The 16,707-nt window shown below is 42.9% G+C and overlaps 1 protein-coding gene across 1 annotated transcript in view; it reads left to right on the forward strand.

Moving 5' to 3' along the window:
- LOC126471254 (guanine nucleotide-binding protein G(f) subunit alpha) overlaps positions 1-16,707 on the forward strand; it is a 59,644-nt gene that overhangs the window by 25,831 nt on the left and 17,106 nt on the right. Inside the window, exons 4-7 of the mRNA XM_050099372.1 lie at positions 1,188-1,285; positions 1,368-1,422; positions 5,589-5,735; positions 16,350-16,480. Coding sequence (XP_049955329.1) covers positions 1,188-1,285; positions 1,368-1,422; positions 5,589-5,735; positions 16,350-16,480 — 431 coding nt within the window. The remainder of the gene's footprint in view (positions 1-1,187; positions 1,286-1,367; positions 1,423-5,588; positions 5,736-16,349; positions 16,481-16,707) is intronic.

The raw sequence follows: 16,707 nt of genomic DNA on the forward strand, positions 1-16,707 counted from the left end.
TCTTTCCTCAGCCAATAAATTATTTTCGTGCATTTTTACAGTCTTGTTTTTATGTAGGTACATTACGTTTGAGCATGAATTTTCGAGACGTTTTAAGCATTTCATACGCTTATGACACAGGTCAATCACTAGCGTCTGCTTAATTTAACGAATTCGAAAGAAGCACTGGCGCTTTTGAAAAAATTGCAACTCGAAGGATATCTGTGACTGAAATCAACGTCATACCACAAATTAAGCGCACGGCAATAGATAAATAATTAGGATTACCGAACTGCACACAATATCTGATTTAGTGATATGGTGCAAAGCTCCCACTTGCTGCGATCAGAATCTCTAAATGTCGTGGCGTGTGATCAAAGTTGGGCCTGGATGTATTATTGTAGAGTCTCCCTTCAGGCGATTTGTTTGCGAACCCACAAAGCAACAACAGTGTTTACTGAAAGGATCGACACGAACAAGCTGACGACCGACAACTTGTTGGATCTGCGGTATGTCAGTCGGAAGTGTATGCCAGGAAAGCAGTGTTCCTCGCCTTTTATTAAAGAAGGCTTTCAGTTTGTTCTCCTTGTGTGACTGGATATTGTCCTACTGAAATATGATACGTGAAGTTGCTTGAACTAGAGGCAGTAAACCGGGCAAAAACCTACCTTATGTACCAGCATCATGTATTGCTCACATTGCGTTGTACCGCAGATTTAAAACACGGAACACTGGCGTAGCAACATGCCTTGTACGAGGAGAAGTGTTCCAGAGCGACTAATCAGGCTCCCAGATACAGCTAACTCATTAAGCTCTGTTCGAACTCACTCACACGCTAATACTGCGTCTTTGGGTGTCGAAGACGCATGCAGTCAGTTACCTTCATGTTTCCACTTCGTCTGATAGCTCTTCATGACTTAGCTAGGCGTACCACTGCCTTCTGCAGTCAAGCAAAAGAGGATGCTGCTGGGAATAAGCCATCGCAATCTCTTTGAAGGACTGATCATTTATTGCTGGTCAACTGATCTACGCATCCTCAAAGATTGACTTTATTCGGGCCTTTGTTTCTGTCGTATATGTAGTTTCCCCCATACTGTCATTTAGGAATACGACTGGTTGGATACCTGCGCTATGTAACCTGCGAAATAAAATTGTTCTTCAATCAGTCTAAAGAAGAGTGCAAATATTTTGTAATATGTTCGGAACAGGAATACTTCCAACACGTTGAAGCTTTGTGGAAAGACCGCGGTGTCCAGATGAGCTACCGCCGATCAAACGAATACCAGCTTATCGACAGCGCAAAATAGTAAGTAACAGACTTAGGTTATTCTCTTCATGTCTTTGCTACTATAATGTAGAGTGTCTTCATACAGTTTTCATACTTACAGCTTTCTTGATCAGCTGGAAACTCTGAAGCGGCCTGACTACGTCCCTAGCGACCAGGTATGTTAGTTTCAAAATTCATGATTTCTTATTTATTCACCGAAAATTTTGTATAAATTAACTTCTTCGAGAACTTTACGGCAAAGGAGTGTCAGCAATTAAAAGTAAATTCTTTAATTTCTCTTGGTAAGTATTGATTTTTTATGCGGTTCATAAACATTGCATGATGTGGGCGGTTAGAAATAAGGAACATTTATGAGGAAAACTACCTGGAAATATAGAATAAAAATTTCAAAACCGTACAAAAAATCGCTCTCTTCACAGCACAGTAACTATCTTTCAGTAGGCACCACTGACAACTTAATCACCGTGTTCTTATGATCGTTGTCAGCAGTAACTGAGTGTTAAGATTGCCAAATCTTGTGTTCAGTATTCAGCAAGTGTGTCACATATTCATTAAAATCTTTAAATTCAAGATTTCCTCTGTTTTTTCTTCGTTTTTTACCTCCGATAACTGTTTTATCGTTCGCTTTAAGCGTCAAACTGTGCCTTATTTCTGGATGCAGTCTCAAAATTTGGCTTTTCTTTCAGCCTGTCAACTAGGTAAAGTTCCGCGTTCTGACCCTAGACGGGCCGCTCGGACCCGACCGACGGCTGTCATCCCCTGCCAATGGCTTTATTGGATGAGGTATGGAGGGGCATGTGAGCTGCACACCGCCCTCCCGCTCGTTGTCGGGTTTCTCGACCGTGGAACCGTTACCAATTGTTCGAGCAGCTCCTCAGTTGACCTCACGAGACCGACTGCACCCTGTACCAGTCCTCCCACCAAAGAAATTCCCTGGCAGTACAGGGAACCGAATTCGCGTCTCCAGCTTTAGGTCAGCCGCGCTGACCACTCAGCCACGGAGGCAGACTACGAATTTACAGAGTTTATGGTAATTAATGGCGAAAACCGAAACAAGTTTCTACTTTTACTTATGTAGAAGATTTAGTCTTGTGAAGTCGGATGAATATGTTTTAAGGACCATGTACTTTGCGAGTGGCACTTTGAACGAGGCGTAGTTCCTTTTTACACCGACGCATCTCACAGGAATTATCGGAATGGGACGAAAATCGGTAGATGTGACGTGTATGAAGAGTCAAACAAATGTTTACAATTTCAGAAAAATTGGATTATTTATTCAAGGAAAGACCTTCACAGACTGAGCAAGACAATAACGCGTCGGTCCACCTTCGGCTCTTATGCAAGCAGCTATACAACTTTGGCATTGATTGACTAACGCGTTGGATGTCTGTCTGACTGATATCGTGCTAAATTCTGTCCAACTGGCGCATTAGATCGTTAGAATCCCAGTTGGTTGGAGGGCCCTGCCCATAATTGTCCAAAGGTTGTCAATAGGGGAGAAATCCGGCGACCTTGTAGTCAGGTAGGGTTTGGCAAGTACAAAGACAAGCGTTAGAAACTCTCTCCATGTGCGGGCGGGCATTATCTTGCTGAAATGTGAGTAAGAAAAATGGTTCAAATGGCTCTGAGCACTATGGGACTTAACATCTGAGGTCATCAGTCCCCTAGAACTTACAACTACTCAAACTTAACTAACCTAAGGACATCACAAACATCCATGCCCGACGCAGGATTCGAACCTGTGACCATAGCAGTCACGCGGTTCCGGACTGAAGCGCCTAGAACCGCTCGGCCACCGCGGCCGGCGAAATGTGAGTCCAGGATGGCTTACCTATGAAAGGCAACAAAACGGAATGAAGAATATCGTCAACGTACCGGTGTGCTGTAAAGCTGCCACGGATGACAACCAGAGGGGTCCTGCTATAAAATGAAATGGCATCACACACCTGCACATCTGGTTGTCGGTCCGTATGGGGGGCGACCGTCAGGTTGGTATCCCACCTCTGTCCAGAGGTCTCCGGACACGTCTTCGCTGATCATTGGGAATCAATTTGAAGCGGGACTCATCTCCGAAGACAATTCTACTCCAGTCAACGAGATTCCAGGCCGAAGACTGTCTGGAGACGCCCCGGACGGCAGTGGGATACCAACCCATCATATAGCCCCACAACCATGAGCGGTAGTCTGAAATTGTAATCATTTGTTTGTCTGTACACATACATCAGATCTACCGATTACCGTCCCATGCAGATAATTTCCATCTGGTACTTTTGTTTTCGCCTTAGAGTGTATGTTTAACATTTGGAGAGACGTTTTAAGCATTTCATACGCTTATGACACAGGTCAATCACTAGCGTCTGATTAATTTAACGAATTCGAAAGAAACACTGGCGCTTTTGAAAAAAATTGATTTGTTTTATTTACTGTATTAGGTAAGTTACACTGAATCAAATAATTACATGTAGGTATGGCTATAGTTAAGAAGTTGCATAGCACATTTTTACAAAGCATATTCGTCAGTTCTTCATTAGGTTATGAATCGTTATTCATTGTTTGGTGGAACTACTGTCAAATGATGTCTACTTGTACTTGATACATTCATTTACGTCTTCATTTCAGCGACCACTTTACGAGATTTTATGCATTCAAACTGAAAGAAAATTTTTATCAGTTCTGTCGTGCTGACAACTATTGAACTGTCATGACGTTTCCACAGTGTTCACCTCTGCACGATATTTTGTTTCTTTCTAGCCCAGATTTTCTTTTTCCTTTTCTTTTTTCTTTTTCTTTTATTTTTTTTCTTTTTTTTTGGTCAAGTGTCTTCATAGGGATACTTAACATGCTCACTCTAATGTAGGTGTGTTCGTGTGAGTAGGGTTTTATTTTGATTTTGCTGTTCCCTGTGAACTCTTACAGGACAAAGAACAGAGGCTCACTGCAGAGATCTCTGCACTCATGCAGAAATTTTTCTGCTGTGGGTACATTATGTGTCAAAATTTTCAGCGAAATGTATTAATCATAACCGTGATTATGAATACTTATTTGTTCAATGTCGATTACATCATACAGTAAATAAAGCAAACTTATTGGTGACGATGCAGCAGCACCGAAATGTTCCTGTGTATAAAAAAGAAATAGACTATTGCGGTTTTCTCTAGGCGGTAGCCTCAGAGACCTTTCTCGTTAAATAGACATGGACGTAAATGGCGACCTGAATGAAAGGAAAACAAACCAAGTGGACAGAAACTTATATTACTAGAGGAAGTGAGATTGTTCTCGCTCGCTTTAGAACTTTTACATGTGGAAACATCAGAGATAATATTAGAGACAGGTCTGTAGGCGTGTTCTGATAGCTTGATGGTTAAGGCGACTCAAGCAGTAAGGGATAAATCATAGTTCAAGTCTCGGTCTGCTACGAATTTCCAAGTGGCGCTACCTCTTCTCTGCATTGCAGATTCAGCATATGTGAACGGTTTGTACTGATACCATGCCAGGCTATTGTATCTTCACTGATTTCATCCTCATCAATCCATTCATTTCATGTCAATTCATTTCATTCAGTTATAATTTTCGAATAGTTTTGAAGCCAGACGAACAATAGGAATGTCGAGTAGTCAAGATGGCTACACTGGTCCCTACGCATGGGATGATCTGCTCACTGTATCTCTCCTCTGCTGCGCTGTGCGGGTCGCGGGATCTCTCCATGTAATGTCTCTGGCATGTTGGCTGGAGGGAGTGTGACGGTCGAGAAATGTAGCTGCGATGCACCCAGCGTTCCTCTTTCGATTCATGGCTGATCTAGGTGAAGCAACGGTCAAATCATTGGATTCGAATTCTTCAAACGCCAAGTTCTAACACCCATTCGATGATGCAGATAAATTATTTTCGTGGTTTTCCTAAATCGTTGAAAGCACCTTCCTTTGAAAAGAATACGGGCGATTTACTTCTCAATCATTGCCCGATCTAAGCTTCCATCTCGTCTTTAATGACTTCGTCATTGACTTAAAGTTGAACCCTAAAGTTTATTCCTTTTTTTTCTTTCGGGTTCGAGGGAAAATTCAACAGATCTGTTTTCTTTTTAACATTCGTGGTACGTGTCACTTTTTACTCGAGCTAGAGAAATAAATATGATTCCTGAGTTTTGAGATAAATAGGTTACAGTTTTTTTATTTACTGAAAAAAAATTAACGAAAACTACAGAAATCCTCAAATTTTTATTTATATTAAAATCTGATGGAGACAAAAATGAAAGGTTACTTGTCATTTATCGTAAGATGACAGACGTTTTCCTTTCGACTTTTAACTAACAGATTTGTTTCAGGATATTCTTCGCAGCCGTAAAACGACTACGGAGATCCAGAAAATAGAATTCTCCCTGAAAATTCCGAAAAGGTATGGTGGGGGATCTCAGACATTTTGGATGTTTGACGTCGGCGGACAGCGAGGGGCAAGAAAAAAATGGATACAGGTAAATATATTGTAATAATTATTTTGTATTGCTACTTGTTCATAAACAGATAAGCCGTTTGCAATGTCTCTCACGTTCTCTTGATATAACATAAGAATCATCATCTGTAAAAGTGCGAGCCGTATTGATAATTTAAAGATCTATCGTTGGCCATAAAGCGATACTGAATTTGCAAGTGTTATATAGTTCCAAAAGTTTTAAAGTCTCACGAATATCAAGACATACACTGATGAGTTAAACAATTATGACCACTGCCCACAACGAGACAATGTAGCTGATAGTGTTCGGTGCACTAATGGAGAATCGTTCTAGCGATGATACGGGGTACAAATGGGAAAATTCACTGAGATAAGTGACTTCGACAAAGGACAAATTTTTATGGCCCTGGGCTTGGCAAGTAGCGAAACTGGACGGCTGTTCGCGATCTACTGTCGTGAGAATCTGTCGAAAGTGGTTGGGCAGGGGAAATCATGAGTGGACGACAGGGCGTTGGACGTCTACACCTCTTCACAGAACACGTAACCACTGATAAGATATTCTCCTAAACAAACTGAATAACTCGGGGCGTGCTAGTATCTTCTAATGTAATGGCAGATAATACACGGCGTGCGTACTTCATTGGTACAGCGCAATACTCCACATGAGATTAAATGCAAAACAATGAAACATGCGAATGCGAATAAACACTTGAAAACTACACAAATAAAGAAACATTGGCAATTAAAAGCAAATGGAAAGGACTAAAACTCTAACTTTTACTTAATTAGCATTAATAGCAACCGTTTGCAATTATAAGAACTGTGTTATAAGTTTATGAGGCCGGCCACTGTGGCCGAGCGGTTCTAGGCGCTTCAGGCCGGAACCACGCTGCTGCTACGGTCGCAGGTTCGAAACCTGCCTCGGGCATGGGTGTGTGTGATGTCCTTATGTTTAAGTAGTTCTAAGTGTAGGGGACTGATGACCTCAGATGTTCAGTCCCATAGTGCTTAGAGCCATTTGAACCAGGTTTGTGAGCTTGCAAAATTATTATGATTATGGAAAGAAATTGTTCAATGAAGGAAAACCAATTTTAATTATTGTTCTGAATGTTATCGAAAACAAGGAAGAATAGCATTCCGATATGACAATTTACGATTAAGTAAAATAAATGACCAAGAAAAGTTACTGTTGTTTGCATATAAAGTATTTTCGCATCACTAATTAGAACAATGTTGTTCGCGGTATCTCCTATCTCCGGTATCTCCACCTAGCTGACGCACTAGGCAAGTCGTCGACTTCCGCGACGTTAGGCCATGATCCTTGAACGTGCAATCCCATAATTGTCATTGTCATGATGAGCTCCTTGGTCGTGGGCACCTGTTGCGAATTTAACAGAAACACTCGACGTTTGCAGAATTAATTCCAGTTTGCATATCTGCATGCAACCAAGAGCATAAGACACGATTCTTTTGGTCCAAATGGCTCTGAGCACTATGGGACTTAACATCTGAGGTCATCAGTCCCCTAGAACTTAGAACTACTTAAACCTAACTAACCTAAAGACATCACACACAACCATGCCCGAGGCAGGATTCGAACATGCGACCGTAGTGGTCGCGCGGTTCCAAACTGAAGCGCCTAGAACCGCTCGGCCACATAGGCCTGCTCACGCTTCTTTCCATTAGCGCGTGACGTAACCTGACGTCATAAATTTTGTTTGTTTGTTTGGTCTGGAGGAGGAGACCAAACAGTTAGGCCATCGTTCCCATCGGTTTAGGGAAGCCTGGGGAAGGAAGCCGGCCGTGACCTTTCAAAGGAACCAACCTGGCATTTGCCTGAAGCGATTTAGGGAAACCACTGAAATTCTAAATGTGGATGGCCGGAGGCGGGTTTGAACCGTAGTCCTCCAGAATGAGAGTCCAGTGTGCTAACCAATGCGCCACCTCGCTCTGTCATAATGTTCGGTACGCAGCTTAACCACAATATTTAGATCTATGGTTTACTATTCGATCGCGGCGCGGCACTTTCCATAGTATATCCGTCTGCTCTACGAAAGTAAATCAACGTATTTATTCTGTCAAACACTAGTCCGCGGTTGATACTGAACAATCAGTGTCGTGTACAATTGTCTACGTAATCATTTCAATCACGCGGCTGTCAGCACATTCACAGTTAGAGTTATTTGTATCAATATACGATAAGAAAATGAGTTACTATAGTTTCTGCTTGATTTCACAGATATCATTGCTGCCTACGATCGAAAGCAGTATCTTTACGACGTCCACACGGCTTACCGTTCTGCACATCAAAGTTTTATGCTTAGTGATTCAAAACGCAGTTCCGGGTAACCATCAATTTGACACGTCAAGTCACTAGTTCTTTAACAGCGGTATACAGCGGAATCATAAATGTAGCGTTGTTAAAACACTAATAATTTTCACCGGCCACGAACACAATGCTTACCGTAACTGTAAACGCGCGACACGACAGTCTCTTCTACTCCGTTATTCTCGCTCAAGACTCTTTGTTGGTGCTCTCCCCTGTCGACCTGTCCATATGTTTCTACACCTCTCATACATCTCGCTACATGTAATATTCTCAAGGATTCTGATTATATCGATTCACAGTTTTATAGGAGCAACAGCTTCATATTATTCTGTTCGTTGAAAATGAATTCAAACGGCATGTCAATAAACGTGAAAACATACGCCTGAATAAAGGAAAATGGCAATCACATTCCTAAAAACTACCTTACGTAAACAGAAACATAATTATACAAAGAAATATCCTGAAATAACCGTTTCAATGTATCACAAAAATAAGGCAGAAAAAAGGAAAATAAAGTACAGAAAAAGGAAAAATAAAGTACAGAAAAAGAAAAAAAAAATCCATATCGGACTGTGTTATCTACACACCCTCCACAAGCTCAAGGCATACGTCGGCACACTGGACGCACATTCGGGAGGGCGACGGTTCAATCCCGCGTCTGGCCATCCTGATTTAGGTTTTCTGTGATTTTCCTAAATCGCTCAATGTAAATGCCGGGATGGTTCCCTTCAAAGGGCACGGCCGACTTCCTTCCCCATCCTTCCCTAATCCGATCCGATGAGACCGAAGACATCGCTGTCTGGTCTCCTCCCCCCCCCCCCCCCCCCAAAAAAAAAAAACAGCGTACGTCGGCGCGACTCCGCGGTCCTAGGCAGCGGCCTGATGACGTTACGAAAGGACCGTTTCGTGGATTCATACTGATTTGTTATAATTAAAGTGCAATTACTCACAGCGGTCCAGCGTTGCCTGTAATTACCGTATCGTAGTGCAACATGGTTCTAATGTGTTAATGCGGAACCGATTTACGTTGGAAAAAAATTAGTTCTAGTTTTGGCCACTAGGAGCAAATCTGGTGCTGTGAATGCAAGAAACACGTATAGAAATGTTTCCATATGTAATGGATTAGTAATGGGACATGGGTAGAAAATCACGAACAAGTGAGAAAGGCACAATATTTATTTTATTATTGAAATGGCTCTGAGCACTATGGGACTTAACATCTGAGGTCATCAGTCCCTTAGACTTAGAACTACTTAAACCTAACAAACCTACGGATATCACACACATCCATGCCCGAGGCAGGATTCGAACCTGCGACCGTAGCAGCAGCGCGGTTCCGGACTGAGCAGCCTAGAAGCGCTCGGCCCAACGGCCGGCTATTTTATTATTAACTGCCACTTACGCAGTCTGTTCAGTAAGAGCACCGCCCTTGTGATCAACACTTGTTCGCAGCAGTTCTTGTGGAATCTGAGCAATGTGCTACTATATACTGGTCTTCAGATCAGGTAGAGACGGGAAGTGTCCATCATAAATGCTTTCGCTTACGTATCCCTAGAGAGAAAGTCACATGGGTACAGATCAGGCGATCTTGCATGCCATGTGTCTGGAAAAACCTCTGTAGATAACACGTTCGTGGAAGGTTGCGTTAAGCACATCTTTCACTGGGCGAGTGGCATGAGGTGTTGTCCCATCTTGCATGAAAACAGCGGTTTCCACAAAGTTGCGTTCTTCTAAAGCAGTAATCACATACCGTACAAAGGGGTCTTGATAACCTACACATATTCTATGGGTATATTCTCTTCAAAGTAGAACGGACTGAGAATAAAGGTGCTTGTGAATCCAAACTACACAGCCACATTCGGAGAATGCAGTGGCTCCACAACACATGTTTTGACAGTACACCAAATTCGGCAGTTTTGTGTATTCTCTGCGCGCTGTAGTGTAAAATGTGCCTCGTCACTCCATTGAATAGTATCCGGCCACACGTCATCAACTTCGACCAATGCCAGGAATCGAATAACAAATTCAGAACGTTGTTGCGCATCATGAGGTTTCAGTTGCTGCACTGTCTGGTATTTGTCCAGGTACCAGTGTACAATAGACCGCAAAACTTTCCGTACTGTTGACCATGGGATGGACAATTCTTGTGATACTGCACAAGTACTAGCACTACCTGGAGCATGTGCTATTGGTCAGTTACAGTAACAGCAACCTTGTTAGTAACTTCCACCGGGATGGGAGGCCTTCCTCTTCGAGGTGTCACATCGAGCTCACCCGGATTTTCGAATGTCATTACACTTTTGTTTACAGCATTTAATGAAATCGGACGCCTCCTCAGACTTTTCAGTCGTTGAGAATCTCTCAGTCCTTCATTTTAACTGGTGCCATTCACACAAAACAGTTTCACTAACAGTGCTCGATCTTTCTTAACAGTAGTCAATACTATTCACTCACGGTATGGTTCAAATGGCTCTGAGCATTATGGGGCTTAACTTCTGACGTCATCAGTCCACTAGAACTTAGAACTACTTAAACCTAACTAACCTAAGGACATCACACACATCCATGCCCGAGGCAGGATTCGAACCTGCGACCGTAGCGGTCGCTCGGTTCCAGACTGTAGCGCCTAGAACCACTCGGCCACTCCGGCCGGCTCACTCACGGTATGGCTTGTCAAATGACGCCGTGGACGTCATACTGTCATAAAAACAGTGTAAATGGTTCAAATGGCTCTGAGCACTATGCGACTTAACTTCTGAGGTCATCAGTCGCCTAGAACTTAGAACTAATTAAACCTAACTAACCTAAGGACATCACACACATCCATGCCCGAGGCAGGATTCGAACCTGCGACCGTAGCGGTCACGCGGTTCCAGACTGAAGCGCCTTTAACCGCACGGCCACACCGGCCGGCAAAAACAGTGTACAACGCCAGGTTTGCACCTGGTGGCCACCGTTGTAACTAATTATTTTTCCAGCGTAAGTCGGTTCCGCATTAACGCATTAGCATATCTGCCAAGTTTCCCTGCCATACGATAATTACAGCCTACACTGGACCTCCGTGAGTCGTTGCTTTTTATTTATAACCACCCATTATAGACAGTTCGACTTGCTGATGTAGTTTTGAGCCTGTAAAAGCTTTCTATAGTTAAAGCCTGATACAGGGTGACAATTATTGAACTATATGAAAAAAAGGTAAATTGATAATAAACTGCGTCGTGCACACACTTTATTCAACATGTAAACGTCACTACAGATATTCGGTTTTAGGTTATGACATGTTCGATATGCCTGCCATGACTGACGATGAAGTCGGCGCAGGCGAATAGCGAAATTCTGCATGATCACTGAGGTGTCGAACATTGATAGTGTCGATGATCTCCTGAATGGCTGTTTTCAGCTTAGCAATGGGTTTAGGGTTATTGATGTATAAATTGTCTTTAATATAGCCCCACAGAAAGGAGTCACGTTTGTTCAGATCCGGAGAATATGGCGGCCAGTCGAGGTCCGTGACAGTGGCCTCTGGGTACCTCAGAGCCAGAATGCGATCCCCAAAGTGCTCCTCCAGGACCAGAACATCGAACACTCCCCTGCTTCGATGGGGTCGAGCTCCGTCATATATGAACCACATCTTGTCGATATCAGGGTCACTTTGGATAATGGGGATTAAATCATCTTCCAAAACCTTCATGTACCGTTCGGCAGTCACCGTGCCATCAAGGAATATGGCACCGATTATTCCGTGACTGGACATTCGACACCACATAATCAACCGCTGAGGGTGAAGAACTTCTCGATCTCGGAATGCGGATTCTCAGTCCCACAAATGCGCCAATTTTGCTTATTGACGAACCCATCCAAATGAAAGTGAGCTTCGTCACTGAACCAAACCATACAGCGCATACTAATTGACATCATGCCCCGCAGCCAACCGTGCAGTTTGAACGTCCTAACGCAAACCGTTCAGAAGTTATGACGATTTTATTTCATATGGTGCAATAACTGTCACCCTGTATGAAGACTGCAGCAGTGGAAGACGATACGTTAAGCAGAGAATTATGCCTTGGACCACGGCCTTATGCCAATAAATCCAATATCAGTAAAATCGCAAGTACCGGCCATGAAACCCTACATTGCATTACTTGAGTATCAGCTTGGCGTCCGGCCAAGGTGTTCATGGCGTAACACATTCCACGTCCTTTGGAATATTTGGCTGTTAGTATGGCAAGAACTGTGTTTCTGCATTCGAAAGAGCCCTAAAGCAGATATCAATTTGCAACTACGGGTGCAACTGTTGCCAAAAATATATGTATATTTACGTTTGTAAATAGGCTTGTGGTGGTGGCTACAAAGTGAATCAGAATCAGTTTTCCTATTCCATTCGCAGATGGCATGCGGGAGGACAGTTTATATCGCTGTAAATCCAAATTTTTAGAGTTTACCATTCTAGTCATTTCGCAAGGACTCATATTGGAACGCGGTGACTCTGTATTTGGAGAGTAACGCTCTTTACGATTCATGGAGTCTTTCACGTTGTGTCTCCCATCGGATGCTGTTGGGCACTTCTGTTACTCTTTTGCCGCTGATAAAACCAGTACAGAACAAAGTGCCATAATAGCGTAGCTGATGCACATGCATTCACGAGTAGGGGGTTCAAATTTCCTTCCAGCCATGCAGAATTTGTTTATCTTCGGTTTCCCTAAATCAGTAAGGCGAATGGTCGTAAGGGACACAAATGCTTTCTGTCCACAACCTTGTCCTATCCAGGTTTGTGCTCCGTTTCTATTGAGCTCGTCAGCTTCCTTTCTCAAATCTGTAATTCTCACAGATCTTGGTTCAATCTTCAGCATCTTCTCCGCTAATCCAATTTAGAAGAAAACGTATTTTAAAAAAATTATAGTAAAATCTTCTAAAAAATTGTAGAGTCTGCTTGTCGATGCTAATCCTCGTCTATAGTGGAATCAAGGTACAACCGGTTACGCGATAGTGAATCGCATCTTCAGGAAAAATGGTTCAAATGGCTGTGAGCACTATGGGACTTAACTTCTGAGGTCATTAGTCCCTAGAAGTTAGAACTACTTAAGCCTAACTAACCTAAGGACATCACACACATCCATGCCCGAGGCAGGATTCGAACCTGCGACCGTAGCAGTCGCGCGGATCCGGACTGAGCGCCTAGAACCGCTCGGCCACTGCGGCCGGCCATCTTCAGGAAAAATCTACAACAGCAAACATACGAATTATGGGCCTGTAAGTCAAAGAACTAGTAACGCCTACTAATGAGGAGGTTAAAAACTTAGCTAGATTACAGTAAGCCATTAAACGATTACGATTTCCCAACGTTCTGTAAGGCACATTCCTGGCAACATCAAATGCAATGAATGTTGAAATATCCATTAGTAATCTTAGATACTTATCGGTCACCACTGAGGGACATACTAATGTGGACCTGAAAAATAGGGTGGATAAGAGGAAGAACACGAAACTGGATCATAAGAATCCAGTAAATATTGTTTGTTAGCGACTTACAAGTGTTTAATTCCTGATAGTACCCAGAAAAATGGCTATCTCGGCCGTGATGAAGATATGATAACATCGTGTGCAGACAAAACCGCTAGGAAGTCGTAGCAGAAACTGACGCGGCCGATGGGTCGTACTGCTGCACGAGTGGCGGTTGATGCCGGTTAAGGACACGAGGCTTATATAAGGCCGAAATACCCTATTTTGCCGGGTGTTGCTTGTCGTTGGTGACATTGCTAACACTTTTAACACAGTGGTAAAATTCTGCGTAGTGTGTTTACTTTTTCAGTTTTAATTCTCGTATAAAATCCTCTAATTAAAAATTTAAAAAAAAATGGTTCAAATGGTTGTGAGCACTATGCGACTTAACTTCTGAGGTCATCAGTCGCCTAGAACTTAGAACTAATTAAACCTAACTAACCTAAGGACATCACACACATCCACGCCCGAGGCAGGATTCGAACCTGCGACCGGGGCGGTCACGCGGTTCCAGACTGAAGCGCCTTTAACAGCACGGCCACACCGGCCGGCTAAAAATTAAAACTCATTAACATACTTGTTATTAAAAACGGCTTTCGGTCCCAGAAACAACTAGTTTAAATTAGATTAATGATTAAAATCGCAAGGTAAATCAGGAAAATAGCTAAATTTAGTAAGGGTTATAAACTGACAAACAATAAAAGAGATATCTTACTCCTCGTTCGAACTCTATAGATGAGTCAGATGGACTCTGCCGTTCCCAAGGGGGTGGGTCGTTCTTAAATTATTCCGAGCAGATGCTCCTCGTCATTTTCTGGTTATGGCAGACTCCAGTTACTGAACAGTAATATTTCTGTTCTAACAAGGGTTGTCTATGAATTGTCTTAGGTTCGGAAATAAACCGTCAGCACATGCACACTACTGGCCATTAAAATTTCTACACCAAGAAGAAATGCAGATGATAAACCGATAATCATTGGACAAATATATTATACTAGAGCTGATTACATTTTCACGCAATTTGGGTGCATAGTTCCTGAGAAATCAGTACCCAGAACAACCACCTCTGGCCGTAATAACGGCCTTCATACGCCTGGGAATTGAGTCAAACAGAGCTTGGATGGCGTGTACAGGTACAGCTGCCCATGCAGATTCAACACGATACCACAGTTCATCAAGAGTAGTAACGGGCGTATTGTGACGAGCCAGTTGCTCGGCCACCATTGACCAGACGTTTCCAATTGGTGAGTGATGTGGAGAATGTGCTGGTCAGGGCAGCAGTAGAACATTTTCTGTATCTAGAAAGGCCCGTACAGGAACTGCAACATGCGGTCGTGCATTATCCTGCTGAAATGTAGGGTTTCGCAGTGATCGAATGAAGGGTAGATCAACGGGTCGTAACACATCTGAAATGTAACGTCCACTGTTCAAAGTTCCGTCAATGCGAACAAGAGGTGACCGAGACGTGTAACCAATGGCACCCCATAACATCACGCCGGGTGATACGGCAGGATGGCGGAGACGAATACACGCTTCCAATGTGCGTTCACCGCGATGTCGCCAAACACGGATGCGACCATCATGATGCTGTAAACAGAATCTGGATTCATCCGAAAAAATGATGTTTTGCCATTCGTGCACCCAGGTTCGTCGTTGAGTACACCATCGCAGGCGCTCCTGTCTGTGATGCAGCGTCAAGGGTAACGCAGCCATGGTCTCCGAGCTGATAGTCCATGCTGCTGCATACGTCGTCGAACTGTTCGTGTACATGGTTGTCTTGCAAACGTCCCCATCTGTTGACTCAGGGATCGAGACGTGGCTGCACGATCCGTTACAGCCATGTGGATAAGATGCCTGTCATCTCGACTGCTAGTGATACGAGGCCGTTGGGATCCAGCACGGCGTTCCGTATTACCCTCCTGAACCCACCGATTCCATATATTGTGCTAACAGTCATTGATCTCGACCAACGCGAGCGGCAATGTCGCGATACGATCAACCGCAATCGTGATAGGCTACAATTCGACATTTATTAAAATCGGAAACGTGATGGTACGCATATTTCCTCCATACACGAGGCATCACAACAACGTTTCACCAGGCAGCGCCGGTCAACTTCTGTTTGTGGATGAGAAATCGGTTGGAAACTTTCTTCATGTTAGCACGTTGTAGGTGTCGCCACTTTGTGTGAATGCTCTGAAAAGCTAATCATTTGCATATCACAGCATCTTCGTGGTGTAGCAATTTTAATGGCCAGTAGTGTATAAACTTTACAAAGAAATTCCTTATAACGTATTGTTTATGTAACTGGGATTAATCCAAATATTTGCGGTGTTTATTCTTCAGCGTTTTGTTCTTTTTACCTTAGTCTTCAATAAAACAAACGAATAACACATGTTTATTTGGATTAACTGATTTTTTTGTATAAAACCGTCTAGATAGAACTTTTGCAGCCCGTCGCTCTTTATGTTCCTATAATCTTAGCTGCCGGTATCTGACGATGACAGTAGCCGAAACGGCGTTATAAATAAGGAACGGTTTAATAGCAATCTAGACGGTTTTGTATACAAAGTATTCGTATTTATCACAAACTCATACAGCAAAAGCATTTCCTTTATTAAAAGTTAAATAAATGTATTTGAGGTCCAGATCCAAACTATGCAAACAACTGAGATGTGCACAGCAGTGAGTACACCCCACTGTACGAGTTTCTTTCCCTTTCTGTTCGCGAATGGAGTGCGGGAAGTACAACTGTTTGAATGCCTCTGTGTGATCTGTTATAAGCCTAATATTGCCATTGGTTTGCAGGTTTTCGACGGTATTCGATCAGTACTGTTCCTTGTCGCATGTAGTGACTTTGATCAAACTTTGCGTGAGCAGACATCTACTAATCGGCTGAAGGAAGCTTTGATTCTGTTCGAGAACATGTGGTACAGCAGGTACGTAACCATCTCGGTTGATATTTAGGCACAAATGTTTCGATTTTTACTTATACGCGTTATCATTGATTACATTGTTTACCTACAGAGTATATGACAATAGGATGAAAAATTCTTGGTCTGGCACACAGATGATATGAATGATATCATCCAAATTTTGTGTTTTGTTATGTTTTTATATCCTGTGCAGGAATTCAGTGAAAGTTCAGTGATATAAGTGGAATAGT

The sequence above is a fragment of the Schistocerca serialis genome, chromosome 3 (assembly GCF_023864345.2).
Source record: "Schistocerca serialis cubense isolate TAMUIC-IGC-003099 chromosome 3, iqSchSeri2.2, whole genome shotgun sequence".
Taxonomy (NCBI): Eukaryota; Metazoa; Arthropoda; class Insecta; order Orthoptera; family Acrididae; genus Schistocerca; species Schistocerca serialis.